This window comes from Entelurus aequoreus, linkage group LG09 (genome assembly GCF_033978785.1).
Source record: "Entelurus aequoreus isolate RoL-2023_Sb linkage group LG09, RoL_Eaeq_v1.1, whole genome shotgun sequence".
Taxonomy (NCBI): domain Eukaryota; kingdom Metazoa; phylum Chordata; class Actinopteri; order Syngnathiformes; family Syngnathidae; genus Entelurus; species Entelurus aequoreus.
The window spans coordinates 35,079,725-35,105,220 of NC_084739.1; the positions used below are offsets into that span (position 1 = coordinate 35,079,725).

A 25,496-nucleotide genomic window follows, 5' to 3' on the forward strand; every position below is an offset into this window, starting at 1 on the left:
CTCCCTGTATGATCAGTGTCAGAGCTTGGTCCGCATTGCAGGCAGTAAGTCGGACACGTTTCCAGTGAGAGTTGGACTCCACCAAGGCTGCCCTTTGTCACCGATTCTGTTCATAACTTTTATGGACAGAATTTCTAGGCGCAGTCAGGGCGTTGAGGGGATCTGGTTTGGTGGCTGCAGGATTAGGTCTCTGCTTTTTGCAGATGATGTGGTCCTGATGGCTTCATCTGGCCAGGATCTTCAGCTCTCACTGGATCGGTTAGCAGCTGAGTGTGAAGCGACTGGGATGAGAATCAGTCCCTCCAAGTCCGAGTCCATGGTTCTCGCCCAGAAAAGGGTGGAGTGCCATCTCTGGGTTGCGGAGGAGACCCTGCCCCAAGTGGAGGAGTTCAAGTACCTCGGAGTCTTGTTCACGAGTGAGGGAAGATTGGATCGTGAGATCGACAGGCGGATCGGTGCGGCGTCTTCACTAATGTGGACGCCGTATCGATCTGTTGTGGTGAAGAAGGAGCTGAGCCGGAAGGCAAAGCTCTCAATTTACCGGTCGATCTACGTTCCCATCCTCACCTAAGGTCATGAGCTTTGGGTTATGACCGAAAGGACAAGATCACGGGTACAAGCGGCCGAAATTAGTTTCCTCCGCCGGGTGGCGGGGCTCTCCCTTAGAGATAGGGTGAGAAGGTCTGTCATCCGGGAGGAGCTCAAAGTAAAGCCACTGCTCCTCCACATCTAGAGGAGCCAGATGAGGTGGTTCGGGCATCTGGTCAGGTTGCCACCCGAACGCCTCCCTAGGGAGTGTTTAGGACACGTCCAACCGGTAGGAGGCCACGGGGAAGACCCAGGACACGTTAGGAAGACTATGTCTCCCGGCTGGCCTGGGAACACCTCGGGATCCCCCGGGAAGAGCTGGACGGAGTGGCTGGGGAGAGGGAAGTCTGGGCTTCACTGCTTAGGCTGCTGCCCCCGCGACCCGACCTCGGATAAGCGGAAGAAGATGGATGGATGGATGGATGTATTGTATATATGATCAAAGGGGAACTACAACTTTTGGGGGAATTTTGCCTGTCATGCACAATCCTTATGTAAGACAAGAACACTCATGTTTCTATTTTTTTGCATTTTAAATATTAAATACATGCGATCAAAAGTTTGCTTACAATGGAGCCCAGGGGTGTCGCTCTATTCCGCCTATAAAGCACTTAAAAAACATCCAAACACCTTCATCAAAATTGTATATACACACTGTAAGTATATGTAATGTAGTAACAGGCACATTCATAATATGTAATATTTACGTATGTTGCTCATTTTAAGCATACGGCAGCGCACTAATTTCAAAAACACATCACAATGTTCACTTTTTTTAACAACATCACTGATTATTACTCTCTGAAGTCGTCATGAGAGCCAACAAACATAATAAAACATCACTGACTGTACAATGTCTGCTGTCATTAGAATGCCGACAGTTAGGATGTTGATATATTCCCGTTTAGATGAAGAATGACTCATAATCCTTGCGAAGAAAAAGAGGGGTGGAACCAAGCGTGGACCAAGCGTCTTTTTGGGTCTTTCTCGCCATATCCAAGGCCAAATTAAATGCCAAAGTTGACCAACTCTTCGGATTATGTCCTTATCATTCTACTATCAAGGTGAGAGGCATTATTTATCAGTTTAAATAAACCTTCATGAGCATACCAGCCGATGATGTCAACATAGCCACACGAGCTAGTTAGCTCTGTCTGGTCAAAGCAGTGCTATAAATAGTTTGTCTGCGTTAACACTTATAATAACAATATCACTAATACTTGGTTAATAGTCATGGTTATTTAGAGGGATTTATAGGTAGAATAGATGACCTCCAATTTGCTCCATTGTAAGCAGACTTTAATTTAAGGGTTTACGAGTTTATTAAGAAAAAACACATCAGTCGTCTTGTCTCTCATAATGATTGTGAACAATAGGCACATTTCCAAAAAATGTGCAGTTCCCCTTTAGGAATCAGATTATCTGAGTAATAGGGGCAGAAAAATATTATCTTTTGCTTCTTCCTGCTCCTTTTCAGACACACTTTATGTTTCTTTGATTCCATTTCATATTTTTCAATATTACTATTGTCTTTTGCTGCTGAAGATACTGCATTAAAGATGATTGCATTGTTTAAACTGTGTAGATGGTTTGTTTTGTTCGAAATTGGTAAACTGAACTGAACTAATATAATATTGACCTACTGTACATTCTTTTAGAAACTGTTATATGTATGAATAATTGTATTCTAAATAACCTTCTGGATATAACTTATTATATGTGTCAATGTTATCTCTAATACTCAATGTGAATTTCCATTTGGTGAATGAGTATCTTTTGGATGGAAATGAAACAAAACTGGACAAACTCTTTGGGACATTGTGTACGGCATTGCAATGTTGAAGACACATATTAAAATTAAATGTGTTTTTACAAGCTGAGGAAATGTTATCTATTATGTCCAAAAAAAGAGTCCAAAAGAATAAGCAAGAACATCACTTTTTATTCATAAAAGGTTAACAGCTATAAAAATAAATACATCAATAAAGGTGTAAACATTGGTTATTGACAAATAACCAATACATTTTGGCTACTTGTTGTGTATTACAGGCCAACAATATTAATTCAATGAAACCAATTAAAAATCAAAATTTTCCCAGGGTAGGATTCATTTTGGGCTTTACCCTAAAATTGTATAAAGTGAGATGTGCTGTCTCATTTTAAGGACTGGCAGTTCATTCCCTAAAACATCTTTGTCTGGCAGGTTCATCTGTGGCCAAGCTACAGGCGCACGACCCTGAGGAGGAACCCCTCATGTATGGGGTTTCTGGAGAGGAGGCCATGCGATATTTTTCTGTGAACAAAGACACTGGTGTTGTGTGGCTTCGACACCCGCTTGATCGTGAGGTAAGATCACCTTTTGAGCATACTAACAACTGTGTATGTACCACAATTTTGCAACTTTGGATGGTTGCTTCGATTCAACATGCAAGTTTTCTCTTGATGGAAAATGACTCCCAGATGTTAAGACAATGTGGGGAAAAAACTAAGTCTCAGTCTTTATTTACATTTCAACAAAATCTTGAAGTCAAAAGGATGAAATATTATGAACAATTTGGGGCTTATATATTGTATATATTTGTATTCTCCAAAAAGTCTTACAGTGTTCTAAAAACAAGAACAGCAACACTTGATTTTAATCAAACTTAAACAAATGTTAACACTTGATTTCTGCTTTTCTGTGTTACTTGCAAAGTATGTGATGTGTATTGTATATGTTTTCATCAGACCAAGTCAGAGATGCAAGTTGAATTCTACGTGAGTGACATTCAAGAGGTAAAGGACACATTTAGACCCCCTTCCATTTTCCTCTCTCTTAGTACATCTATTGTGACTCTTTAATTATGTAAGCTAACTAGAAAGCTATCCTGTATTATATCATTATTTTTTGATTCATAATGGTCTATTACTCCTCTATACATTTATTAGGTCCATATTGAAAGTATGTCATTCTTAAGACAAGATACTGCACTGTACTCAATATTTACAGTAAACTGAAGGCATCCTTTTTCTCTCATCTCCATCCTACACGGTATCTGACTTCTGCAGCACAATAAAACGTGTTCACATATGTATTTAAAATTGGGTGACAGAGATGACAGAATCATAATCGAGTGTAAAGAATCAATGTTGAAAGTGTTAAGCATAGTTCACAAGAAAAAAACGACAACAATACACCACTTTCTTAACCACAGACAAAGTCATTGGGCTTAAGATTAATATTATCTTTATTTTTAAAGTACAAAAAACAACTCGAGTGACTGTACAATTGCATATATTCAATTGTATTGATTAAAAGGATGGATAATCTATTCAAATATCTACATGTAAACAAACCAGCCATGTACTTGAATGTAAGTAACCTTTGCGCTGTTATGCCCTGAGTCAACACTTAAAATAAGTTGACATTTTTTAGTATTTTCCTCTTAACCATCAGTGTTTCCCATAAACTGCCAAGATACCTGTGGTGATGGGGGCGTGACTATGGGCGTGGCTATGGGCGTGGCCACCATGCCTTCATCGAGTAATTTGCATAATGTACTACAATGATATGATTTTCTCTAAAAAGGCTCAAAAAATGTATACTTACTAATTAATAATAACAGTTTTGTTTTAAACGTCCATCCATCCATCCATCCATCCATCCATCCATCCATCCATCCATCCATCCATCTATCCATTTTACAATATAATTACAACACTTTATGTACATATTTATATACAGATTTGAACAATAAGTTATTCACTGAAATATATTTATTAATTGTGGTTCTTAAAAAATATATATCTTATAAAATATAAAAGCTAAAATGTCTCTTAACGCTCTGCCCCTTTAATTAGTGCATACTAAATAACCTACTACTAGCCTACTACTACAACCATATTATTTACCAGCAACATAAAGTGAAACAGAGGCAGAGGTGTCCTGCCACAGTCAGTAACAAATAAACACAAAACAATAGTGGTCAAATACAAATGAGGCAACAAGAGAAGTATCCTACACTTCTCTTTTGTAAAGTAAATCTGAACAGCCTATATGTGCATCTACATCAACTATATGATTTGCCTGAGAAGCTGGACAGGACAAAAAAAAACAAAAAAACTTTTTTTTTTTTTTTTTTTTAAATTTGTGGCGGACGTAATTCTTTCGTGGCGGGCCGCCACAAATAAATGCATGTGTGGGAAACACTGACCATGTTTGAGCACAGTAATTTCCAGACTATATGTCACTACTTTAGTCCCACACTTAGAACCCTGCGGTTGATACAATGCTGTGGCTAATTTATGGATTGTTTCAAGTTCACCAGCTTCACATGACGCCTTGTCACGGATGACCAATGAAATTGTTCACATTAAATCAGACATACTCACAGAACAACTCGGTCAGCCATTTCAGCGCATTATGTACTCACTCTCTTCATGGCCAAGACTTTGGATGTATATCATTAAGATTTTGTCGATACCGTTACCAATATCAATATTCCTTATTGATACCAGTATTCCTCGGTACTCCTGTTGGTACTATATGACATTTGTGTAAATAAAGATGTGAAAAAATGTATTTTTATTAGCACCACCAACACATCATGATATAACCTAACAGCAGGTAAGTATTTTATCAACACCTGCTTTTGTTGTTATGTCATCATCTTGTAAAGACCACACAGATTCATCACTCTGTTTCTATTCATTACAAAATACATGCACTATATCCATTAATCCATTTTCTACTGCTTGTCGCTATGATTATATCTAAAATATTAGTAGTAAAATGATAGTTCAAACCCCGGCCGAGTCATACAAAAAACTATAAAAATGGGAACCCATTACCTCCCTGCTTTACACTCAGCATCAAGGGTTGGAATTGGGGGTTAAATCACCAAAAATGATTGCCGGGCGCGGCCACCGCTGCTGCTCACTGCTCCCCTCATCTCCCAGGGGGTGAACAAGAGTGATGGGTCAAATGCAGAGAATAATTTCGCCACACCTAGTGTGTGTGTGACAATCATTGGTACTTTAACTTTTTAACTTAATAAATAAATGGGTACAATAATAATAATGTATAGTACTCATATTCATTTGTAGACCTTTAACATGATATAGTTTATCAAGTATATAATATAAATCAATACAATCAAATAGTATGCTAGGTGGGTGTGCATTTTGTAACAATAGGAGCAGTTATTCCCGTGTATATTGCACACAGACTTATTTGATTGACGGACCGGAAGCCAGTATTGACAGCTATTGAAGTATACATCTGTGTCGTGTGTGTGGTACATAAAAAAAACAAAACAAACAATGATTATTTAATACGTTCGCCTTTTTGAGTGGATTAATATTGGCCTGTGCATTACTGGATCACTCAAAGGATGGTCAGCTGGATACAATTTAATACTAATAGCAGTAGTTTTAGTCCAGAATCATAACAGTGTTCCTGGATTGACCCAATTAGGAACCGATACCAAAAATTACCGGTACACGGTATACATCCCTTGCCAAGACAAAACAAAATGCACACGACACAGCACCAAAGCCAAAGGCGATCGACTCAGCCATCGAAAAAGGACAAAGAAGTTGCACGGAACAGAAAACCACCACCGCCAACAGGCCCCAAAAGGACGGACAGCTGTGCGCCGAAAAGATGGCATATGCCCAGAAGCGACCAGCCTCGAAACAAAAGTGGAAAAAAAACAAAAGTGGAAAAAAAACAAAGCAGAGAAAATGCAGAATGACGCACCCTCGACACAGAAAAACACGAACCTTACGGGCCCAGCAGGGCACATCAGGAGGAGGACAAAGACAGCGCTCAATTACTTTTCCGGTAGGGTACTGAAATACGTTTTTACAGGCATTCTCTTTTGATAAATTTGCAAATGACACAAAGGCCCGTGTAAATACAATACAAGTACATGCGGCTTATAAGAGGTGTTCCGGCGCAAAAAAACATAAAATCCATTCCGCCAATTTTGAGCTGTGAGCGGCACTAAATAGATTACACCATTCTCTACAAGGAGGTACAAACAAATGTTCCGCAAAAGCCACTTATCTTTCGCATTTGACTGTTGAATATTCCGTTTTACCTTAGAAACCGACAAGCAACCTGCTCGCTTTGCAGCACAAACAGACAAATCCATAACGACCATTCAGTGCATCGAAATGTTTGCTGACATCGTGTCTGTTTTGCTGTGATTGTAACGAAATTAAAGCATCAACAATGAGTAACTTTAATGAAATCAGTAATGTGTAGTGCCCTGATAAATCTTAGCGTTGGATGAGCAAGATAGGCCGACACAGTGCGGTCGGAAAAATCCTGTCTATGGACTTTGTGCATAATGTACAGGATACGTGTGTAGCCATTACCCTCTAATGATGAACTGAATTGTATGTTTACTCTGCTGTTGTTGTCTTGTGATGCAACTGTCAATGTAATGATGTGATGATGCAGCGGTCAATGTAAACCCCGGAAACCCCCTGTCCAGGGATCACCCAAAAAAGGTGTTTGTTTGGATGAAATTGATTCAGTGATGGAATATGCATTCCTCTGAAAAAATGTCTCTGTTTTCACAATTTTTTTGGACCAAGCTAGCACCAATTAGGATTAGTCTGTTTTTCGAAAGAAAAAAATGTCCGGAGTTATCTGTTTTTGTTGCCAATTTTCTACAAATATATCAAAATTCCCTATTTGTAATAAAGGTGCATTTTTCAAGTTAAGTCCATCATTTTGGTTGTTAGAAACAATTCAATTGCAGTCCTGATCAGCAGGATTTATGTTTCATGAAAAGCTCTAAAAAAAACATTGATTTACTCACAACAAGGAAAACGAGGATATATATTTATGCGTTAACTCTTCATATACAAAATAAAATGGGTACAAAAATTGTGTTGTTGCGGGTTGTACGTAGGTGTGCTCTATAATCCGGAAATTACATTGTGTTGCTCATTAAGTGCAACATTAAAGTAAGGCATACTTTCAAACTATATTATTACATTTTATATTATATTTAAATGAATAATTTTAACATATTTTGCCAAGTTTTTGGATTTAGGGTCTTTTGCTGTGATAGGAAGTGGAATAGGAAATGCTTTACCTGGTTATTTCCTCCCCTAGGTGGTGAAAGACACCGTCAACATTCAGATTGGCGACGTGAACGACAATGCACCAATCTTCCATGGGCAGCCCTACACCGTCCACATCCCAGAGGTAAGGGAATTACTTACTGCATCTCCAGAATGGTGATGCTTAAATCTTAGGTTGGCGATGCACCTTTGTTGAACAGGTCCGCCCTTTCCGTTGCAGAAGATTTAAACAAAAGGACAAATCCTCGCATAAAAACTGTAATTAGAATCAGCATGGGAACGGAGGACATGTCACTAAAGAACAGTGGAAGTGAAAAATACATTATAAGAAAACTTTTTAGTGATTTTACTGCTTGTGTGAACTTAACATGATTTTGAGAGTTTTCTTCCAGATGTTTAGAGAGATTCTACCGCTTACTTATAGGAAGGACAGCTATTCACTTGTGAAAGACCTCAATCTCTTTTCTTCTCACACTTTCTTGTGCTCTGCTGTCCTCTCGCTGGATCTGGTACCTCACTTCTTTCCATCCATCCCTCTTTTCTTTGCCCTCTCGCTCTATAATCCATGATATGAAGTAATTGCCAGAGTGGAGTGGAGGACTTCAAATGGGGGCTAAATCCACAAACACACACCCAAGCTCGAAAACACACACACCTATTTCGTGTTGTGTTTATATTGAATCATCACCGTTTTCGGAGTCTTCACTAAATCTTCAAAGCCACTTGGTTTTTCTCTCTCCAATCCATAAAGCCAAGCAAATCAGGAGGAGAAAGTAAAAACTATTTAGAGGAGGCCACCAGTTCATAATGTTCTCTCCTCGCTTCCAAGTTAGACATATATTACAAATCCTAACATATTTGTGCATGTATCTTGTCTATTAGCGCACACCGAGTTCATTCTTGTGTGTTACAGTAACAATACAGAGGGCAGTTCGCATTGAATTGTCCACTTTTAGAAAGGATTTCATCATGTCACCTTCTGTGTACACTTTTCTCCAACTTATGTTTTTGCCCACCTTTTTTATGACCTTTTTACAAAGTGTCTATGGCATGTGAGGAAACAGGCTGTGACATCACTCCATAATGATGTGGTTTACTTTAATAACTGAATATCATTAGCGATAATAAAGGCAAGGCAAAGCAAAGCAAGTTTATTTACAGTGCAAAATTTGTACGCAAGGCAATTCGAAGTGCTTTACAGAAAATGTAAAGGTAAAATTAAAAATGAGATATTCATAAAAATAATCATAAGTCAAATTAAAACACAATAAAATCATCATAAAACAATTGTAATTCAAATTAAAATCAAATAGTATAGATTAAATACTTTCAGTTGTCATATGCACAAAAACATAAAATATACCATATGCAGTAATGTGGCCAAAAATAGTACTGCAATCACAGTCAAAACTCTGTAGTCCCCCTCCCACTCTCCATGACTGAGCTTATCAGATACGCAGCCAAATCTGGATCCTACTCAAAGGAATCGACGAGTCTTACGCTGTAGGTTTCTCTTGTTTATGCTTCTTGCAAGATGGTTTACTAAGAAATGATGCCACATTTTTCTAATGTCAATTAGCCAAATGTATTTGTAAAGTTACGCAGCAATATTTCAGTCAAGAGTTGGGACAGATTGTTGGTATTACCCTGCTAAAATGTATAGTTTGACCGCACGGACCACCATCCAAGTTTATTATATATATAATATATTATATATCGCTTTGGCCTACTTTGATGGCAATAAAATTACAGCAACATTTTGTTCAGCATAACTCCATATTGCATCCAACCAAAAACACACTGCATTCTCCTCCATTTACGATTCTATGAGCCAACCCACGTTACGCAAAAACCACGTTACGCATAAATCATATTGCCTACAACCATTTCAATATACAAAGTATAAAATCATTACATATAATGCATAACATTGTGCCAAGAAAATACCAACTCATATGTGCCTGATGCAGATACAGTACCAGCAACCGCAATTAGCCGTGTTAATGTTAGAACACATTTCCTCAGCCTATCAGCATATTGCGAACAAAATATGCACTGACACTACTCATATCAACATAGGTTTTATTTGTCGAAAAAATATTTTGACCTGTCAGTTGGATGACACATCGACATACAGGCTAACGGGCATATATTTCCCCCATTAGCCTATATGTCAATGTGTCATTGACCGGGCTAGCATGCTAAGCATTCGTTGCACGAACATACTAGCTTTGTTAAACAAGATAATAGACTGCATTGGACAATATAGTTTACATACGAAATGTCCATTTCCATTCATTACAAGTAATAAGAAAACGTACATGCCTTACTTACCTATCAAGGAGGAAATTAGCAAGTATGGCGTCAGATAAAAAAATCTTCTCCGCCTTCAATCATCTCCATCTTTCAAAGGCACCACCGATACAAATCCTTGTTTTGTTCCTGGTTTTGTCATGAATAAGTTGAGAATCGTATCGACACCTTTTAGATTTACTAAGATCTGACATGTTTAGTAACTTTATCAGTGGCAGTAGCCAGACGAAGATGACGGTGCGTAACAGGCAACCTGGATGTGACACACTCACAGACTTTGTAATTGGTCAAAAGTTCCTAAAACATGCTTAATTTCTTTGCTTTTCACAACAGAGTGCATTCATTTCACCAACACTTTGTGATTTATGGAAGTAGTAAGATACGGTCAGTGGAATTTAACCTGCAGAAACAGAACTGAATGAAACATTCTCGTCCAAAGGAGAACAACAGGGAACAGGCAACATGCATGCATTTTTAGGACTGTTGAAATTAACATTTTATTACATATTAATCCACCATGTTTATTAATATGTTTAAAATGTTTCATCTGCAGAGCAGAATGAATGTCTCTTGCAACATACTTCAGAACCGTTTTTCAAAGTAGTTTCTCACATGTGCAAATGCGAAGTTGATATGGTAATGATAGGCTGCAGAACCAAATACATCAATGTGGAATATAGTAAACAGCACGCTGGCCCTCGCAATAGGAAATTTGAGTAAAATAAAATATTGACCGACATAAATTATTGTGCACTTTTTGTGGGAAAGATTAGACTCTGTGGGGAAAAAACGCTTAAAATGGCACATTCATAACAGAAGAAGTAACAGGTTTACATTCATGTGGATACATGTTTGTGTTGTAAAACAGACCTGATTTTTTGTCAACATGAAAATGATGTTAAAAGTGTTTATTAAACAAGCTTTTCATTCCTTTCTGAGTCTCTTTGGTCATGCAAAATTAAACGCCATTATTATACTATCGATTAGAAATTGATCATACTTTTTTTTCCTTTTCTATCTGTCCTGTCCAGCCAGTCAGGCAAATCATATTGTTGATGGAGATGCCCATATCTGCTGTACAGATGTACTTTACAAAAGAGAAGTGTGGGGATATTTATTTTGTTGCCGTATTTGTATTTTTAAATGTTTAGATATATTTGGTGTTTGGCGCAGCCAGATCGCAGCAGGAGGACATTGAAAGAAGAAGAAGAAATAAGACGGGCACAAGAGGGGGACATGACAGAGAAAGACAACAACAACAGAACTTCATAAGCAAATAGGATATATACTAATAAAAATTGTAAACATAAAATAACAATTAGTAATAACACAGTATTCACAATGAACATTATTACACTACAATGGAACAATGATAACACCAATAAAAATAACAATACTGATAATGAAAAACAACATTTAGAGGCCTACTGAAACCCACTACTACCGACCACGCAGTCTGATAGTTTATATATCAATGATGAAATCTTAACATTATAACACATGCCAATACGGCCGGGTTAACTTATAAAGTGACATTTTAAATTTGCCGCTAAACTTCCGGTTCGAAACGCCTCTGAGGATGACGTATGCGCGTGACGTAGACCGGGGAACACGGGTATGCCTTCCACATTGAAGCCAATACGAAAAAGCTCTGTTTTCATTTCATAATTCCACAGTATTCTGGACATCTGTGTTCGTGAATCTGTTTCAATCATGTTCATTGCATTATGGAGAAGGAAGCCGAGCAAGCAAAGAAGAAAGTTGTCGGTGCGAAATGGACGTATTTTTCGAACGTAGTCAGCCACAACAGTACACAGCCGGCGCTTCTTTGTTTACATTCCCGAAAGATGCAGTCAAGATGGAAGAACTCGGATAACAGAGACTCTAACCAGGAGGACTTTTGACTTCGATACACAGACGCCTGTAGAGAACTGGGACAACACAGACTCTTACCAGGATTACTTTGATTTGGATGACAAAGACGCAGACGTGCTACCGTGAGTATGCAGCTTTGGCTTCTAAACATTTGATCGCTTGACCGTATGTGCGCAACTTTTTTTTGCGTATGTACGTAACTTTTTTAAAATATATAAGCTTTATGAACCTTGGGTTAGGTGAACGGTCTTTTGGGCTGAGTGATTGTGTGTGTTGATCAGGTGTTTGAATTGTATTGGCGTGTTCTATGGAGCTAGGAGCTAGCAGAGGAGCTAGGAGCTAGCATAACACGTACCGTACCGTACGTGCGCGTCACGTACGTAACTTTTTAAAAATATATAAGCTTTATGAACCTTGGGTTAGGTGAACGGTCTTTTGGGCTGAGTGATTGTGTGTGTTGATCAGGTGTTTGAATTGTATTGGCGTGTTCTATTGAGCTAGGAGCTAGCATAGGAGCTAGGAGCTAGCATAACACGTACCGTACCGTACGTGCGCGTCACGTACGTAACTTTTTAAAAATATATAAGCTTTATGAACCTTGGGTTAGGTGAACGGTCTTTTGGGCTGAGTGATTGTGTGTGTTGATCAGGTGTTTGAATTGTATTGGCGTGTGCTATGGAGCTAGGAGCTAGCATAGGAGCTAGGAGCTAGCATAACACGTACCGTACCGTACGTGCGCGTCACGTACGTAACTTTTTAAAAATATATAAGCTTTATGAACCTTGGGTTAGGTGAACGGTCTTTTGGGCTGAGTGATTGTGTGTGTTGATCAGGTGTTTGAATTGTATTGGCGTGTTCTACGGAGCTAGGAGCTAGCATAGGAGCTAGGAGCTAGCATAACACGTACCGTACCGTACGTGCGCGTCACGTACGTAACTTTTTAAAAATATATAAGCTCTATGAACCTTGGGTTAGGTGAACGGTCTTCTGGGCTGAGTGATTGTGTGTGTTGATCAGGTGTTTGAATTGTATTGGCGTGTTCTATGGAGCTAGGAGCTAGCAGAGGAGCTAGGAGCTAGCATAACAAACACGCAGGTGTTTTTATGCAGGATTAATTTGTGGCATGTTAAATATAAGCCTGGTTGTGTTGTGGCTAATAGAGTATATATATGTCTTGTGTTTATTTACTGTTGTAGTCATTCCCAGCTGAATATCAGGTCACCCCCGGCTCTCACAGCATCTTCCCTATCTGAATAGCTTCAACTCCCCACTAGTCCACTTGCACTTTACTCATCCACAAATCTTTCATCCTCGCTCAAATTAATGGGGAAATTGTCGCTTTCTCGGTCCGAATCTCTCTCACTTCATGCGGCCATCATTGTAAACAATAGGGAACTTTGCGTATATGTTCAACTGACTACGTCACGCTACTTCCGGTAGGGGCAAGCCTTTTTTTTATCAGATACCAAAAGTTGCAATCGTTATCGTCGTTGTTCTATACTAAATCCTTTCAGCATAAATATGGCAATATCGCGAAATGATCAAGTATGACACATAGAATAGATCTGCTATCCCGTTTAAATTAAAAAAAATCATTTCAGTAGGCCTTTAACTCTACATTGTCTACATTACAATCGCTTCCAATGCAACAATACATAAATGTAATGAATACTTGAATAACACAAAAAGGCAATATGTGGGGGGGAAATAAAGAGGAGTAGGATACCTTTTACTTTGCTGTGGTAAAAATAATTGTAATGTGTGTGTGTGTGTTTGTGTGTGTGTGTGTGTGTGTGTGTGTGTGTGTGTGTGTGTATCTACAATATGTATGTGCTTACTATGTGCGTGTGTATTTATGTATGAGCATATGTACGTGTATAATTATGACCGAATGTACACTATATTGCCAAAAGTATTTGGCCACCCATCCAAATGATGAGAATCAGGTGCCCTAATCCCTTGGCCCGGTGTACAAAATCAAGCACTTAGGCATGGAGACTGTTTCTACAAACATTTGTGAAAGAATGGGCTGCTCTCAGTGATTTCCAGCGTAGAACTGTCATAGGATGTCACCTGTGCAACAAATCCAGTCGTGAAATTTCCTCGCTCCTAAATATTCCAAAGTCAACTTTATTATAAGAAAAGTGAAGAGTTTGGGAACAACAGCAAGTCAGCCACCAAGTGGTAGGCCATGTAAACTGACAGAGAGGGGTCAGCGGATGCTTAAGCGCATAGTGCAAAGACTTTCTGCACAGTCAGTTGCTACAGAGCTCCAAACTTCATGTGACCTTCCAATTAGCCCACATACAGTACGCAGAGAGCTTCATGGAATGGGTTTCCATGGCCAAGCAGCTGCATCTAAGTCATACATCACCAAGTCCAATGCAAAGCGTCGGATGCTGTGGTGTAAAGCACGTCGCCACTGGACTCTAGAGCAGTGGAAACACCTTCTCTGGACTGATGAGTCGCGCTTTTCCATCTGGCAATCTGATGGAGCAGTCTGGGTTGGGAGGTTGCCAGGAGAACGCTGCATTTCAAGCTGCATTGTGCCGAGTGTGAAATTTGGTGGAGGAGGAATTATGGTGTGGGGTTGTTTTTCAGGAGTTGGGCTTGGCCCCTTAGTTCCAGTGAAAAGAACTTTGAATGCTCCAGGATACCAAAACATTTTGGACAATTCCATGGGATGGTACTTCAAGTTCATATGTGAGTAGGGATGATACTCGAAACCGGTGTTCCCGGTTGTTTGATAAGAAATTAACCGAGTCCTCGGACTCGAATCCCTTTTTGAGAACCGGTACCCGTTATCGAGACCACTATAGTAAATAAAAAGAGTTGGTTCTTTATTCGAATCCCTCGGAACGAATCCCGTCCCGACCAGAAATGCTCCGTGGGACATCACAAGAAATGACGTCACGTAGCTCAGTCATTAGGCGCAGATAGGGAAAGCAGGAAAAAAATGGACGGGAAAAAGCGCTCCAAGGTGTAATAAAGTTCAAAACAAAAGGTATAATCCAATGAATAACTTTACTGAGAGATTTGAGCAGGGTACAAACACATGACAAACACTTTTACGACCAACCTGAAACATAGCAACCAGGCTAGCAACGCACCTCCTTTACGGCAGCTGTCGCAACGTTCTTAAAGCAACCGCAGCACATACATATACATACAACACATCTCCCTTTTTTAACTTTTGTTTTTCTTTACTTGTAAACAAAACAAAATCACACTGTATATGTGTTGTCTGTCTAATTATAAATAATGCAGACGAGGCGTGTTGGCTGAGTTCTTGACGTTTACTTTCACAGCGTGCTCATAACCTCATTCTTAGCTGCCGGGTGACGACATGCAACAACACTTTTTGGGGCTACCGCGCATGCTCGTCACTCCCGTTGCATGCTGGGTAGTGTAGTTGTTATATTCTCTAGCTCATAACATATTTTTCCCTATATAAAGAAATAATGTTAACTCAATAAAGTGTATTTCTTTTTTTAGCTTTAACTTTTCATTTTTTAGCATGGTAACCACATTTGCAAAGGACCTTTCTCTTCATAGAATTGTCTTTCAATAAAGAAATAAAGTGCAAAAATGTCAAAGCATCATAACAAACAGTTATGTCAAATAGCAGCAGAATTGCACTTTTTGGAGAGCTGTATTATTTTCAGTTTTGTGCCCAAGGGACTGATTTTATTTAACACTATATTATTATTTATACACCTATAGTGATCACAGAGACAGGTTGTTTTTGTGTTACTGTATATATTTGTTTTTCTGAAAAATCCCACTTAATATACTTTGGGTAACAACAGTTAATATTTATTTATTTTATTTTATTTTTTTAGGGGGGTAAAAGTCAATATTTATTTATTTATTAGATTAAATTGTTTTCTTATATAATAAAAGTGAGCTTTTGTTAAACCAAATATTGTGTTTTTTTCCATATACAACCACCTATCTGGACTCGATAAGAGAATCGATAAGGAATCGGTTCGATAAGAGGATTTGATAATAGGCTCGAACTCGATAATTTATTATCAAACATCATCCCTATATGTGAGTAAAGGCAGGTGGCCAAATACTTTTGGCAATATAGTGCATGTGTACGTACATTTGTAGATTGTACTTAAATGTGAATAAATAAATGAATTTAAGCAACCCTGTGATTATTCTGATTAAAATATTGACTGTTTGACAGCGTTTTGTTTTTGTTTTTTTCAATGGCTTAGTGATTTTGATGAATTATGAGGAGGAATGCCTGCTGTGACGCAGGAAGTTAAGAGTAACTGAATTTTTTGCTGGAGATCATACCACTAGTTCTAAGATGAAAACATCCATATACACTAGTTCTAAGAGTTCTTCATGTGTTTGAATCCTGAAAAAAAGTTGACTAAACCTCTGACCAGTGCGTTTAACTGTTTAACTGTGATTTTGTAAAACAAATAGCAAATAATTTTACCTTGAACATATCTGTTCTTCTTAACAAGAATGAGTCACAGACCTATTTTACCGTTATATTTTATTTTGTACCTGCAAAAATTCAACCAACAATTTTCATAACTATTTAGGTCATTGTTTTGCAAGTCTCAAGTCTTTGCCCTCAAGTCTCGAGTCAAGTCCTGAGTCAAGACAGGCAAGTCCAGAGTCAAGTCCAAAGTCAAGACTGGAAAGTCTCATTTTGAAAGTCTCTGCATTTTGAGTTTCGAGTCCTTTCAAGTCCTTTTAACCACAGACTAATATATTTAACCAGATCGTGTATGCTTTTAAAATACTGTATTTATTTGTTAAAACAAGAGCATTTGAAATTGCAGGAAAAAAATAGTGCTAACATTGCACTTCATAATAGCACTGTTAACCAGTCATTTTAAACATTTAACTCATTCCTTTACAGAATAAACACATTTGAAAAATGAGCTGCCACCTTACCGTGGTAGAGGAGTTTGTGTGTCCCAATGATCCTAGGAGCTATGTTGTCCGGGGGCTTTATGCCCCCTGGTAGGGTCTCTCAAGACAAACTGGTCCTAGGTGAGGGATCAGACAAAGAGCAGCTCGAAGACCTCAATGAAAAATAAAACCTATGGACCCAGATTTCCCTCGCCCGGACGCGGGTCACCGGGGCCCCCCTCTGGAGCCAGGCCCGGAGGCGGGGCACGATGGCGAGCGCCTGGTGGCCGGGCCTGTCCCCATGGGGCCCGGCCGGGCACAGCCCGAAGAGGCAACGTGGGTTCCCCCTCCAATGGGCTCAACACCCATAGCAGGGGTCATAGAGGTCGGGTACGATGTGAGCTGGGCGGCAGCCAAAGGCAGGGCACTTGGCGGTCCGATCCTCGGCTACAGAAGCTAGCTCTTGGGACGTGGAACGTCACCTCGCTGGGGGGGAAGGAGCCTGAGCTAGTGCGCGAGGTGGAGAAGTTCCGACTAGACATAGTCTGACTCACTTCGACACACAGCAAGGGCTCTGGAACCAGTTCTCTCGAGAGGGGCTGGACTCTCTTCTACTCTGGCGTTGTCGGCAGTGAGAGGCGACGGGCTGGGGTGGCAATTCTTGTTGCCCCCCGGCTCAGAGCCTGCATGTTGGAGTTCAACCCGGTGGACGAGAGGGTAGCTTCCCTCCGCCTTCGGGTGGGGGAACGGGTCCTGACTGTGGTTTGCGCTTACGCGCCAAACCGCAGCTCAGAGTACCCACCCTTTTTGGATTCACTCGAGGGAGTACTTGAGAGTGCTCCCCCGGGTGATTCCCTCGTTCTACTGGGGGACTTCAATGCTCATGTTGGCAGCGACAGTGAAACCTGGAGAGCCTTGATTGGGAAGAATGGCTGCCCGGATCTGAACCCGAGCGGTGTTTTGTTATTGGACTTTTGTGCCCGTCACAGATTGTCCATAACAAACACCATGTTCAAACATAAGGGTGTCCATATGTGCACTTGGCACCAGGACACCCTAGGCCGCAGTTCCATGAACGACTTTGTAGTTTTGTCGTCGGATTTGCGGCCTCATGTTTTGGACACTCGGGTGAAGAGAGGGGCGGAGCTTTCTACCGATCACCACCTGGTGGTGAGTTGGCTGCGATGGTGGGGGAGGATGCCGGACAGACCTGGGAGGCCCAAACGCATTGTGAGGGTTTGCTGGGAACGTCTGGCAGAGTCTCCTGTCAGAGAGAGTTTCAATTCCCACCTCCGGAAGAACTTTGAACATGTCACGAGGGAGGTGCTGGACGTTGAGTCCGAATGGACCATGTTCCGCACCTCTATTGTCGAGGCGGCTGATTGGAGCTGTGCCCGCAAGGTAGTTGGTGCCTGTCGTGGCGGTAATCCTAGAACCCGTTGGTGAACACCGGCGGTGAGGGATGCCGTCAAGCTGAAGAAGGAGTCCTATCGGGTTCTTTTGGCTCATAGGACTCCTGAGGCAGCGGACAGGTACCGACAGGCCAAGCGGTGTGTGGCTTCGGCGGTCGCAGAGGCAAAAACTCGGACATGGAGGAGTTCGGGGAAGCCATGGAAAACGACTTCCGGACGGCTTCGAAGCGATTCTGGACCACCATCCGCCGCCTCAGGAAGGGGAAGCAGTGCACTATCAACAAGGATGGTGTTCTGCTGACCTCGACTGCGGATGTTGTGGATCGGTGGGGGGAATTACTTTGAAGACCTCCTCAATCCCACCAACACGTCTTCCTATGAGGAAGTAGTGCCTGGGGAATCTGTGGTGGGCTCTCCTATTTCTGGGGCTGAGGTTGCTGAGGTAGTTAAAAAGCTCCTCGGTGGCAAGGCCCCGGGGGTGGATGAGATCCGCCCGGAGTTCCTTAAGGCTCTGGATGCTGTGGGGCTGTCTTGGTTGACAAGACTCTGCAGCATTGCGTGGACATCGGGGGCGGTACCTCTGGATTGGCAGACCGGGGTGGTGGTTCCCTCTCTTTAAGAAGGGGAACCGGAGGGTGTGTTCTAACTATCGTGGGATCACACTCCTCAGCCTTCCCGGTAAGGTCTATTCAGGTGTGCTGGAGAGGAGGCTACGCCGGATAGTCGAACCTCGGATTCAGGAGGAACAGTGTGGTTTTCGTCCTGGTCGTGGAACTGTGGACCAGCTCTATACTCTCGGCAGGGTCCTTGAGGGTGCATGGGAGTTTGCCCAACCAGTCTACATGTGTTTTGTGGACTTGGGGAAGGCATTCGACCGTGTCCCTCGGGAAGTCCTGTGGGGAGTGCTCAGAGAGTATGGGGTATCAGACTGTCTGATTGTGGCGGTCCGCTCCCTGTATGATCAGTGCCAGAGTTTGGTCCGCATTGCCGGCAGTAAGTCGGACACGTTTCCAGTGAGAGTTGGACTCCGCCAAGGCTGCCCTTTGTCACCGATTCTGTTCATAACGTTTATGGACAGAATTTCTAGGCGCAGTCAAGGCGTTGAGGGGATCTGGTTTGGTGGCTGCAGGATTAGGTCTCTGCTTTTTGCAGATGATGTGGTCCTGATGGCTTCATCTGGCCAGGATCTTCAGCTCTCGCTGGATCGGTTCGCAGCTGAGTGTGAAGCGACTGGGATGAGAATCAGCACCTCCAAGTCCGAATCCATGGTTCTCGCCCGGAAAAGGGTGGAGTGCCATCTCTGGGTTGCGGAGGAGACCCTGCCCCAAGTGGAGGAGTTCAAGTACCTCGGAGTCTTGTTCACGAGTGAGGGAAGAGTGGATCGTGAGATCGACAGGCGGATCGGTGCGGCGTCTTCAGTAATGCGGACGCTGTATCGATCCGTTGTGGTGAAGAAGGAGCTGAGCCGGAAGGCAAAGCTCTCAATTTACCGGTCGATCTACGTTCCCATCCTCACCTATGGTCATGAGCTTTGGGTTATGACCGAAAGGACAAGATCACGGGTACAAGCGGCCGAAATGAGTTTCCTCCGCCGGGTGGCGGGGCTCTCCCTTAGAGATAGGGTGAGAAGCTCTGCCATCCGGGGGGGGCTCAAAGTAAAGCCGCTGCTCCTCCACATCGAGAGGAGCCAGATGAGGTGGTTCAGGCATCTGGTCAGGATGCCACCCGAACGCCTCCCTAGGGAGGTGTTTAGGGCACGTCCGACCGGTAGGAGGCCACGGGGAAGACCCAGGACACGTTGGGAAGACTATGTCTCCCGGCTGGCCTGGGAACGCCTCGGGATCCCCCGGGAGGAGCTGGACGAAGTGGCTGGGGAGAGGGAAGTCTGGGCTTCCCTGCTTAAGCTGCTGCCCCCGCGACCCGACCTCGGATAAGCGGAAGAAGATGGATGGATGGAAGTGCAACTGTACTTATTTGCACAAAAGTGTTAACATTGTACAAACCCCGTTTCCATATGAGATGTTAAATTGTGTTAGATGTAAATATAAACGGAAAACAATTATTTGCAAATCATTTTCAACCCATATTCAATTGAATGCACAACAAAGACAAGATATTTGATGTTCAAACTCATTAACCTTATTTTTTTTTTTGCAAATAATAATTAACTTAGAATTTCATGTCTGCAACACGTGCCAAAGTAGTTGGGAAAGGGCATGTTTACCACTGTGTTACATCACTTTTTCTTTTAACAACACTCAATAAACGATTGGGAACTGAGGAAACTAATTGTTGAACCTTTGAAAGTGGAATTCTTTCCCGTTCTTGTTTTATGTAGAGCTTCAGTCGTTCAACAGTCCAGGGTCTCCGCTGTCGTATTTTACGCTTCATAATGCGCCACACATTTTCGATGGGAGACAGGTCTGGACTGCAGGCGGGCCAGGAAAGTACCCGCACTCTTTTTTTACGAAGCCACGCTGTTGTAACACTTTCTAAAGTTAATAATTATTTGCGAAAAAAAAAAAAAGATCCGTTTGAACATCAAATATGTTGTCTTTGTAGCATATTCAACTGAATATGGGTTGAAAATGATTTGCAAATCATTGTATTCCGTTTATATTTACATCTAACACAATTTCCCAACTCATATGGAAACAGGGTTTGTATTTCCATGGCATATTGCATTGTAACTTGTTCCACCGCAGTTTATATCCTGTTCTTACCTTATCTCACTGATCTCATCTCATACTGTATGTGTGTTGATGTGTGCGTACACATGAAAAACATAACAAATACATGAACATAACAATGAACAGAGTTGTACTTTTTAGATGTCAGGGCCCTATGCAATATGTACACATATTCTTAATATAGTATACATTTTAACTGACCTTTTTTTCACTGTTTGTTTTTTTGTGGGTGGCTAAAATATGCGGTGCTGCCGACCGCCGTCTAATGTTACGTTACTGTGTGTGATACATTGACTAACGTAACGTTATGTATAGGTACCTCATGCAACCCTGCTTAAAAAAAATCACTTGACAAAAAGCATGAATAAGGTAGCGAACTGCAGTGGACGCAACAGATTGCCGTGTTTGCAATGACGTTATAACCATAGACATCTTATAAGTAGACTCAGTATTGGCTGCTGTGACGCGAGCAATTTGGCCGCCATCTTTAAGTAGTGATGAAGAGCCGGCGAGCAGCCTAAACTGACAGTTGACAGGTAGAAAACAAAGATGCCGGTCTGGTGTTTAGCATTTTCCTGCTCAAATGAGCGGACGGTTGAAAATAGGAACCGGGGGATTACTTTTCACAAGTAAGATTTAACTTTAACGTACTATTGGTTGTATTTTGTGAAAATAATATTACCACAGAGTTGAGAAGGAGCAAATATCTTCAATATTTGTATGTGAAAATCACAAAGACATCTTCTGTGGGAGGATGACCCTCCTACAGGGGTTTGGTTTACAAACTTTCAGCACCACCTAAAACAAAATTCACCAGCCACCACTGATTATGATTTGTTCTCATTTTAGGCAACGTATAAGACAATACTTTCTTAACAGTATAATTGTAACCAGGAATACGTCTTCAAGTAACAATATTCAAATACTAACATTGTTGAGTAAGACATAATTTTGTTTTATTCTGAATCCAGTGAAACTGATTGGTGGTTTTAACTGATATAAAGACTTTCAGGTGTTTATATATGTTTATGTTTAAGTATGCTTTTATCCAAAGCGACATACATAAAAAATACATATAAAACAACCACTGTAAACATGATCATTTAAGGGAAGAATGTAATACAAAATATCGATACATAGTGTCAAGACAGAATACACTTTCTGCTGCTGCAGCAACAGAGATACAGTCTATAGTGTAACGACCTGGTCGCATTGTGGTGCGAGGTTGTTCTCCCAGGAATGCAGACGGCTTCGGACACAGCGTGCAGGTAGGAAAATGGTTTATTTAAGCAAATAAATCATAGCAGGGAAAAAACAAAGACGTGTACATAGCACAAAAGACAAAAACAAAGGGACTAGCATGGGAGCTAGCAAGCAAAAATAATATAGCATGAAAGCTAGCAGGAATCGAAGAAGTCGTTACTTGTTGCATATAAGCAAATTAGCAAGCCAGGCCGAGTGAGGCCCGGGCAAAGACTAAATAGCCCTCTGATTAGCGCTCGGGCAACAGGTGCGCGTCCCGAACGCTAACCAGGGGCAGGTGAGCACAATCTGCCGTCATGGCAACAGAAACAAAAACAAGGTGCTGAAAACACACGTGACACTAAAAAGTAAACAAACTGTGATCCGAGCAGCGGATCCTAACATATAGGTCCCTAAGATATATGGATATATAATGTATTCATACATTGTTTATGTAGAATATATGCATGTTTATACAACCTAATTATATTGTTTCTTCAACTTAAAAATAGCTGACCGTTTTTTTCCCCCTTCTCTGGGATTATATTCCCAGTTTTGATCTCGGACGTTTTGATCAGTTTCGACATCGGCAGTGCAATTAGCTTAAGCATTAGCTTCATCGTGTAAAAAGCCTTGTCGACTGAAAAGACACATATCATAAAAATATACTCTTTCAAACATGTTTAAACACTGTAAAGATAAACTCAGGGGTAAAATGATTTACGTAAAGACACTTGTACCTGAGAAGGGAGATGTTTTAGTATACAGATACGAGGACACAGCTTCAATCAATCAATCAATCAATCAATCAATCAATCAATCAATCAAGTTTATTCACAATACCATATTACAAATTACAACAGTAGTGAATATCTATTTAAGTATGGTGGTAAGTGAAAGGGCCCCCCAGATAAGCTAGAAGACACTTTTGGCAGGGGGCCCAGAGGTCAGTATATGCATGAGTTATGGTTAATGTTGGCATAGGATGTCCCATCGCCGGGGTACTCATGAAGATCCCCAGTGAAAATACTTTAATTTGCAATAAAAACACTTCATACTACCATTATTTGAATTGTTATGTCACATATTCATTATTAATTTACAACAAGCTTTTTAGAATAATATATAAAACATATTTCTGCTCATCAAAAAACCTAAGTTCTTTCAAAAATGTCAACAGTAAAAATAGCCATGTTTAATAACACTGTGTCTTGAAATTGTTTGCACAAGAATGCAGAACCACATTAGTGTACAGTACGCCCTTACTTAGTTTACACGGAGGTGGTTCAGCACCGTCTGATGCAGCGCAGTAGTGATCTGATGAGCAGTACCTGGGGGTTGTGTGTCTTAATGTCATTTTAATTTGTAGAGCCATAAAAAGGGTGATTGGAAGCATGTGGGCTTCTAGTGTTTCTATGCCTGTGATAATGAGCTGGCTCTATTTGCAGTACAGAACCACACACTCAGCTCCCAGAGTTTACACACTTGAACTGTAAATATCATCAGGAATAATTATTAGATTGCACAGCAGATGGGTCCCGTCTTGGATCAGATTAGACACGTTACAAGCTGAGAAGTGTTTCTAAATTCTATATTGATAGTCAATCTCTTTTACTAGAAATGATAATGTCTAAAATTGCCGGACCTACTTAGATCCAAATACCACACGCTAAAACTAGTGTGCGTAACCTACGAAAAATGTGTGTACAATTGAGTGCAAAAGTGATGCAGACCCTCCTATGTAAATTAGGTGTACTATGCGGCTTTTACCATGGAGACAGTCATTTACCACACATTCATGTTACCATGTGCCTACCTGTGGCATTTTGAAATGTTTTGAAACATGCAAGCGACATGTAGCACCCTTTCTGGGCATATTAGAAGCAGTCATGCAGTGCATCCACAACAGAACCCACTTTTGTTACGTGCTGGAGGTGCGCCCTGAGAAATGCTGCCACTAACTGCGAGTGTGTGCTGGAATGTTACAGAGATAAGAAAATGTATATTGCAAAAAGCTTTTTTCTTATATATGAAAACACAAAAGTCATAAAGAAAAAAACGCCAGCAGACACCAAAACGCATCAGTTGAATTTTATTTAATAAGGCCCTTAACTCATCCAGCAGCTATAAAATTATAAAATGATATTTCTGAAAAAATGATACCTCTAATATTTTTATTTTTGACAGTCACTATACAGTATTTTGACAAGCATACGTAGGACGTAGCTGCAGTGCGATTGCCTCCCTTCTCACAACTTGTTCTGCCAACTGCCACTTTGCATATTTCAGCAGGTGCAATGATTCAAGAGTATATATGTTGTGCACTATATTGTGTTCAGTATTCTAACAGTAGATCTGTACTGGCATCATATACATGACTGATATTGTCACAGTTTTTCTCTACTAATGGTTTGAGAGACCTGTTACAAACTAACTGGTGCAATACAGAAAACATCCCATATGCTTTATTTGAGACAAATACACATAATATGAACAATGAGTAAGAGTTGGATACAGCCAACGAACACTCAGTATCTGCTCTTGTGTTTTGTCCTGTATTGTATTAGACTGTTGTGTTTTTGAGCTGAATGGTTGCTGGTTGCTCAGGCCTCAAAGTGTATTCTGTGTGACACTAAGACCCTAAGATTTAAGGAGAAAGAAGGAGAAAAAAGATAAATAAATAAATGGGTTGTACTTGTATAGCGCTTTTCTACCTTCAAGGTACTCAAAGCGCTTTGACAGTATTTCCACATTTACCCATTCACACACACATTCACACACTGATGGCGGGAGCTGCCATGCAAGGCGCTAACCAGCAGCCATCAGAGGCAAAGGGTGAAGTGTCTTGCCCAAGGACACAACGGACGTGACTAGGAAGGTAGAAGGTGGGAATTGAACCCCAGTAACGAGCAACACTCCGATTGCTGGCACAGCCACTCTACCAACTTCGCCAAAAGATTAAACGAGAGACACTCTATTTTATCCATCTCTAGAAAACTTTTTCTTTCCGATTTGTTACAGTCTATCATGTGTACAATGACTCTGTACTCTGCTAAAACCTTGCTGTACTTTAAAATGATTTGACCTCATGTTGTCTGTTTATTTGATACCTACTGCACTATGTGATTACCTGCATTGTTTTACTCAATTATGGTCCAGCCACTTCCCTCAGAGAGTTAATAGCTCTTTTGTAACCTCGATTATATATACTTGAACTCTCTCAGTCTAGACATTCTATATACCGTATTTTCCGCACCATAAGGCGCCCCGTGTTATTAGCCGCACGTTTAATGAACGGCATATTTCAAAACTTTGTTTACCTGTTAGCCGCCCCGTGCTATTAGCCGCACCTACGCTACGCTAAAGGGAATGTCAACAAAACAGTCAGATAGGTCAGTCAAACTTTAATAATATA

At 40.9% G+C, this 25,496-nt stretch overlaps 1 protein-coding gene across 1 annotated transcript in view; it reads left to right on the top strand.

Moving 5' to 3' along the window:
* The window catches only part of LOC133656977 (cadherin-23-like), a 395,393-nt gene that overhangs the window by 77,978 nt on the left and 291,919 nt on the right, over window positions 1-25,496 (top strand). The window contains exons 4-6 of the mRNA XM_062057867.1: window positions 2,792-2,934; window positions 3,316-3,363; window positions 7,700-7,792. Coding sequence (XP_061913851.1) covers window positions 2,792-2,934; window positions 3,316-3,363; window positions 7,700-7,792 — 284 coding nt within the window. The remainder of the gene's footprint in view (window positions 1-2,791; window positions 2,935-3,315; window positions 3,364-7,699; window positions 7,793-25,496) is intronic.